The 7561-nt window shown below is 35.0% G+C and overlaps 1 protein-coding gene across 1 annotated transcript; it reads right to left on the bottom strand.

Moving 5' to 3' along the window:
• Positions 1 to 756: 756 nt before the first annotated feature.
• On the bottom strand, positions 757 to 2587 carry LOC131859475 (GDSL esterase/lipase At5g37690). Its single transcript, XM_059213261.1, has 5 exons — positions 2267 to 2587; positions 2007 to 2134; positions 1670 to 1909; positions 1325 to 1577; positions 757 to 1233 (listed from the first exon to the last, which is right to left on the bottom strand). Exons 1-5 carry the CDS (start codon positions 2508 to 2510, stop codon positions 998 to 1000), a joined length of 1101 nt encoding a protein of 366 aa, XP_059069244.1. The 5' UTR covers positions 2511 to 2587; the 3' UTR covers positions 757 to 997.
• Between the last annotated feature and the right edge of the window lie 4974 nt (positions 2588 to 7561).

Below are 7561 nucleotides of genomic sequence, written 5' to 3'. Positions count from 1 at the left end.
CATTAAAATGTCCTCCTAATTAAATTAATTTTTTTCCATTATCAAGTGGATCCTCATTATATAATATTCTTATTCTTTAATTCTCATTATTTTATATTTTATTATATTATAATATTCATATCATAATATATTATCTCTTCATTATCTCATAATATTCGTATTATATTATTATTCATTTAATCCATTAATATATTCTATTATTAATCCATTTTCCAAATCTCTTGCATATCCAATCCATCCTCTATTTATCGTGTTTCATTCCCACCTATTTCACTCACCTAATGAATATGGGATAAACACTTAGACCTCCAAACCAATATTTTATCTTGCGTTCATCATGTCAAATCTTCATTCATCGCAACTTCTTGTGTGTGTGCTTCTGAGAGTATCATTTTGAACACAAGATCTTGGTTGATAGAAGTGCAATGGAATAGGTTTTATAGCATACATGTGTGTATTTCAGTTTAGATTAGATTTTGCATGTGTGATTTGGTTTTGCTTGAGTGACAATCTAGAATAGATATATTTCTATTATTAACAAAAGTAGCTTAATAAAAATTAATTAGAAAAAAACATTATAAGTTAAATTATTATCAATCTCTTTAACAATAATTTGAAACGATCCTAATTAGATAATTGAAATCTTCAAACATTCTTAATTACATATTTTTTAATTACAATTACAACTAACAAGCAGTATTAACCACCACCTAAATCTTCTTATTATAATAAAATACAATATAAAATAAATAAATATGTACAAAAATCTTATAAAATCAAAAGATTTTATATTTTATTAAACACACCATTTCAAGTGGCAATATCATAGTGAAAGTTTTAGGTAATGAATGAGCTTCTACAATAGAATATACGTTCTCACTTATGAAGCAGATATACTTGTGTTCCATTATTACCATATTTGGAACTTCAGTTTTGTAGTAATTTGAAGCACACAAATGAAAAGGATACATTAGCTAGGTTATGCAAATGAGTAATATTAGAGCGCAGTAGGGGCAGGGGCGGGGGCAGTTGCAGCTGGTTTATTGGTATATTGCATAATATCAGGATGAGAAAGAAGATCTTGAGCGAGAATGGCGTTTGCAGCATCTGTGGGGTGGAAGGCATCCCAGAAAACATGGTGCTGCCGATCCGTGCAGAGATTTGAGTTGGGGAGACAAAGCTGTCCAAAGCTTGTATCCACGTTGCAGCAAGGAACTTTCGCATCCTTAAAACCTGCATCAATAAGAAAAAAAAAAAAAACCTGCATCAATCAATCATGCCTTTAAAATCTCTATTAATTAATTGTTCAAATTACTTTACATACCATATTGTTGTGGGTTTTGGATGAGCTTCATAACCATGGAGTAGGTATCTGCGTACGTGATTTTCACACCGTGAAGATGAGAATTAAGGCGGTACAGTAGTTTCTGTACGCTGTCATTGAAATCAACGATCAAGGCGTTCAATGTTTTGACGCAGGTTTCGTTGGTTCCGCTTTTATAGCGCTGCGAGGGAATACATCCCAGCGGACCCACCCCATGATATACTATCTTACGTGCCCCAAGTTCGTGAAGTCTCTACACTCATTAACACATTAACACGCCATCATCATCATATTCATATAGAATGGAAAAGAGAGATATAGATTAATTTATTTTACGGTCCTTACCGTGAGTTGTTTGGTTAAGGTGGAAGTGAGGAGATTTATAAATGAGCGTGGAGTATACTTCTGAGCATCGGTAGCAACTGGTAGGAGATAGTTATTTATAAAGTCGTTGCTTCCCATGCCTATGAAGTAGAGAGCCTCGTTGCACAGCTTTTCGGCTTCTCTCGCTCCGATTTTCTTTTCAATCGCACCTTTTGTAGCTTCAAAATACTCTATTTGTTTGTCGAACGACAGCCTTTCAATCTGCATAGCATAGCATATAATTGAAATAGCTGATTAATTCTAAATCATAGTAAAATAAAATCAGAGAACATAAAACATATATGGAAAATAATATTACAAATAGAAATCCTGTTTCGTTGAGGATTCCTCCTCCTCCGGAAGCATAATTAACGCCTCGTAATATTGAACTGTCATTACGAGATAGAGAGAGATAAGGCTTAGGATTAGCCAAGCCCAGCTTCTCCACTGCAAAACATAAATTTGTTTGTTATGAGTTTTATATTACAATCTTTTATCAAACAGATTAAAAGAGTGATCTGAAATATCTATACAAAAAAAATACGATTGGAGGGAAAAAAATGAAATTATACGACAGACTTATGATATCTCCGATGGTACGCCCGTTGGTAAACCTCCCGGTGGCAACCCCAGCATGGTAATCAATGCCATACCAAGGAAAGTTGGCTTTTGCAAGCGCATATTGAAGGTGATTGTTATTTCCAGCGTCTGCCAACGAATCTCCAAATATGAAACTCGCAGGCACGGGCACGGGCACAGACACAGGCGCTGCTGCAACACCTACAACACCACCTATCCATGCAATTACAACGTACACCAACATATCTGCTTCCTTAAACTCTCTTCTCTTCTCTTCTGATCTTCGATGAGAACGCCCTTGATTGATTCACATTTGTAGCTTCACAGTCTGTGTGTTGTTGGCTTCTTCACCGTTTCGTTGGGTGTTATTGACCCAATTGTAAATATTTTTTCAAAGATTTCACACCTAATTCAACTAATCCTTCCGCCACTTTCTTTTTCTTGTACGTCTTAGTAATCTATTTTCCCCTGGACTAATAAGAGTAAGAAGCCGGTATTATAATGTAACCGTTCACTTACTAGACTCCGCCAAATTGACTCGGCAAGCAAAACACCCTTGTAATGAAAAAGGCAAATATGATCCTCTCCTACCTAATCTACAAAAGGACAATTTAAATCTTTTTTATATAAGGTTTGGATAAATATACAAATAATATTGACGTTCAAAATAGTGATAAATTAAAAAATATAAATAAATAAATCATATTTAATTATAATGTTGTTATTTATATCATTTCAAATTCAACCATGTAGTTGTAGACTTGATTTATGTTTAAAAATCAAGTATGTAGTTGTGTAGGGCCAGCCTTAAACCACACACACTAAGCAAGTCTCCAAAAAGCCCCAAACATTTTTCCTCCTCTTGTGTGTGGGTTTATATTGAAGATAATCAACCACACGGACGTTTGTTACTATTAATTTATTTTATTTCTATTTTGTTGGCATTCGGCATAACTAATACAGATGAGGTGATGCAGTTGAAGTTGGATGACTGCACTAGTAAATGATAGAAGTCTATTTGTGATGAAGAGATTGAGATTCGATGAATAGATGACATGATCAGTTATTTGTGTTGTCATTGATGTCAACTCATGTTCTTGATGTTTTGTTTTGTCATCTAAGTGATCTGGTTTACCAGAAGACTGGGTTTACCAGCAGAGAGCTAAATTATGTGAAATAGAACTTTAACCAGTAAAATAGATTTGTTTTGATTGGATCGGTTGATCGGTGATGATTGGTGATTTGCAATTTGGATGGTAAACTTGTATCATGGAAAGGTGTATATGACCGGAACCGGAACTTGTGGAGATTACCGGAAGGTGTGTTTCAAATTTCTGATGAAGTTTTGCTAAGGTTTTAGTAGGGTTTAAAGACCAATGAATAAATCATCAAACCGATAATGAATTATGTTATGACGGTGATCGACGATGAGTCTAAATGAAGTTGGTAACATGACACATCCCGCGTGAAAGATTTGATAGCTGTTTTGGTGCGATTCAAGGAAGATTTTCTTGGGAATTAGCGAAATGCTTAGTAGAGTGTTTTGAGGATACAGATCCGATTTTCGTGATGGGTTATCATCAACCAACAGTTGATATTGCATTATAATTTGTTGTAATGATCTAGATAACGATCTATGTTGATCTCTTGTGATCTAATTGTAAATTCATGATGCAATTAGGTTTTGTGGCCAACCTAGTTGAGATGGCTATTTAGGATGACACAGTTGATGTTCATTGTGTCGATGGTCTTAGAGAATGTGTTAAGTCGTCCAAGTGAAGTGTGAGATCTTCCTGAGAGTTACAGAGTGTTGTGCATAACTAGATCGGATCAAGCAAGCAGAGAAGTGCAAGTAACAAATCATTCTTTCACTGTTGTTCCCTAACAATTGCAGCATGTTAAATCCCTTAACCGGGTAGGTTCTAACAGGCCTTAAACATTTAAGTCCCCTAACAAGGCAGCTCTCGAAAGAGTGTTAAATCCTCTCACGAGGTTGATTCTAATAGATCATCAAGCTCATAACCGGGCTGCAAGGCAAATCCCCTAACCGGGTGACTCCTAACAGGGTCTGCTCCTAACCAAGCGCATTGTAAGCTCCTAACAAGGTGTACTTTGAAAGAGTACAAATATTTATGAGTGCCAACTCCCACCATGGTTTCTCCCTATTTGGGTTTCCACGTCAAAAACTTGTGGTGTTTATGTGTGGAATGTTTTTCATGTGATGTTCTTGTTTATATTTTATTTCATGCATTATTTCTGAGACATCGATTATGATGTTTTATCAGAAGTTTATCAGAGGTTACCGGTACTGATAAGAAGTTGTTTGAGAAAGTATTTGATCTTATTGATAAGGTTAATGAGTTGGTAAATGATCAAGTTTATATGATAACTTTGGTGGTGAAAGTATTGGTAAATGATTTGATTAATGTGTTAAGCAAATCTGATAAAGAGGTTATTAGATCTGATTACAGAAGAGATATTTGTTAAATGGTTTCAAATCTAAGATAAGTGTTTTTTTAGTTAAAGTTTCAATTGGTCTTAATACTGATTCACCCCCCCCCCCTCGCAGTATTAACCGAATCATCATAGAATTAACAATTGGTATCAGAGATTTGGTCCTCTATGTGTAGAAAGCCTAACCACTTGAGGAAAAGATTCTGAGGAATTCAAGATGATGAAGAAAGAGGCTCCCAAGTTCAACAAGGATAACTACAAGATCTGGAAAAACAGAATGAAGATCTACATCAAAGGTCTTGGTGCAAAATATTGGAAGCAAGTTGAAACAACATATGTTGCTCCTACCACTACTCCCTTGACACCGGATGAACTCAGAGAACAATAAGATAACATGCAAGTCCTAGAAGCTATTGTAAGTATTTTATCTGATTCAGAATATATTGATGTTCAAGGATTGGAAACTGCAGGTGAGGTTTGGGAAAAGTTAGAGACAATCTATGGAGGAGATGAGCATGTTCAAAGAGCCAAAGAGGAAAGTTTGATGACATGAGAATGCTTGAAGGAGAGAATATTGGACAGTATGGTCAGAGAATCAAATAAGTTGTTGGCGGCATAAAGAGTGTTGGAGGCAAAATAGAAGATGATATAATAGTAAGTAAAATGCTCAGAACTCTTCAACCTTAGCATGCTATAAGAGTATCGGCAATCCAAGAACTTAGATCTATTTCAAAGGATAAGGTAACTATTGATTCATTGATTGGTAAGCTTACAACTTTTGAGTTAAATAGTTTTGACAATAGTGTGACAAAATCTACTGAATCTCCCTTTAGAGCTTCTATTACCGGTTCATCTGCTAGAAAAGGAAAAGATATATGTCAAAATCATGAGTATATGACAAGTAATGGAAGTAACTAGGGAAATGAAGATAGTGAAGATCAAGTGATGGAACTTGAAGCACTGTTAGCAAAGAGATCCAAGAGGCACTCGTAAATATATAGTAAAGCTACCTTTGAAGTGTTTCTCTTGTAATAAAATTGGTCATATTGCTACTAATTGCCCTAACACTGATAAGAAAGAAAAGTTTAGAAGATTCAAAGGAAAGGGCAAAAAACATTGTTATGTTGCAGTAGATGAAGGTGTGACCAATGAGGAGTCTGAAGAAGAAGATGACAATGAAGAAATTGTATTTGTAGTTGTGAAGGAGGAACTGTCTGATAAAAATGCACTAGTATCTCATATGGAGAATAGTGATGAATGAATTATAGACTGTGGTTGCTCACACCACATGACCAGAGACAAAAGTAAGTTCATAACCCTTAATGAATTTGATGGAGGTGTTCTTAGATTTGGAAACAACTCTCCTTGCATGGTGAAAGGTAAAGGTTATATCTCTCTAAATGGAAAGAGTAATGTTGATGATGTATTTTGGGCTGATGGTCTTAAGCATAATCTTTTAAGTGTTGGTCAGCTCAATGATAAAGGTTATTTGCTTGAGTTTAAGAGTGGAATCTGCAGAATTGTTGGAGGTAATGGTGAACTGATTGCTATCGGGAAGCAAACTAGAGGTAAATTATTCCATTTGAATAGTAATATTAATAATTGTCTGGTTGCAAGAATGGAAGATAGTTGGTTATGGCATAAAATATGTTGTCATGTTAATTTTGATAATTTGGTTAAGATAAGCAAGTCAAGTGTTGTAAGAGGATTACCCCAACTTGTCAAGCTGAATAGTGTGATATGCAAAGATTGTCAAATTGGTAAGATGACCTCTATTTCTTTCAAGAGCAAGAATGGTATTTATGAGAATGTTTTAGATTTGGTACATAATGATCTTTGTGGCCCTATGAGAACAAAGAGTTATGATCTTTGTGGCCCTATGATTCTTCACCGATGACTATTCTAAAATGATGTGGGTAACATTTTGGAGAGAGAAATCAAAAGCATTTAATAAATTTAAATCTTTTAAAGATCTGGTTGAGAAGGAAACCGGTAAGAACTTGAAGTGTTTAAGATTAGACCGAGGAGGAGAATTCACATCTGATGATTTTGTTAAGTATTTTGATGAACGGGGTATAAAGAGACAGATGTCAGCTCTGAGGACACCACAACAGAATGGTATAGAAGAAAGGATGAACATAACAATAGTTGAAGCTGCAAGAACCATGTTATTGTAGGATAATGTATCCAAAATATTTTGGAGAGAAGCGGTATGTACTGTTGTATACACTTTAAACCGAGTAATGGTAAAAAGAGGTAACAATAAGACACCCTATGAGCTATGGTATGGAAAAACTCCTTGTGTTATTTTAAAAAAATTGGAAATCAATGTTTTATCAAGAGAGATAACTATACTAAGAAGTTTGATGCAAAATCTGATGAAGAATTTTTTCTTGGTTACTCTTCTAAGAGTAAAGCATATAAATGTTACAATAAGAGACCTAAGAAAATTATTGAAAGTGCTAATGTGAAGGTTAATGATCTATTTGATAAGTCTGAAGGTACAAGCAAATCAGAACTTGAAAAGGATGATAATGAGGAAAAGTTTGTGATCATTGAACCAGAAGCAAAGAATAATGAAGAATCGGCAAATGCAGAACTAGGCGCTCAATCGGTAAGCAATTACAGTGAGGAAGAAGATGAAGAACCTGATGTAGAAGATGCAGAACTGGCACATGCAATACCTAGATATGCCATATTGAATCATTCACAAGAGCAAATAATTGATAAGAATGTAGGTATGCAAACCAGGAGAAAGATCAAAGAGAACTCATGTTTGATATCTAGAATCGAACCCAAGACAACTAAGGAAGCACTAAAGGATGATGAATTTAAGGCAAT

The sequence above is a fragment of the Cryptomeria japonica genome, chromosome 10 (genome assembly GCF_030272615.1).
Source record: "Cryptomeria japonica chromosome 10, Sugi_1.0, whole genome shotgun sequence".
In the NCBI taxonomy this organism is placed as follows: domain Eukaryota; kingdom Viridiplantae; phylum Streptophyta; class Pinopsida; order Cupressales; family Cupressaceae; genus Cryptomeria; species Cryptomeria japonica.
Note: the sequence above shows the minus strand (reverse complement) of the source record. Positions and strands in the feature narration are given on the sequence as shown.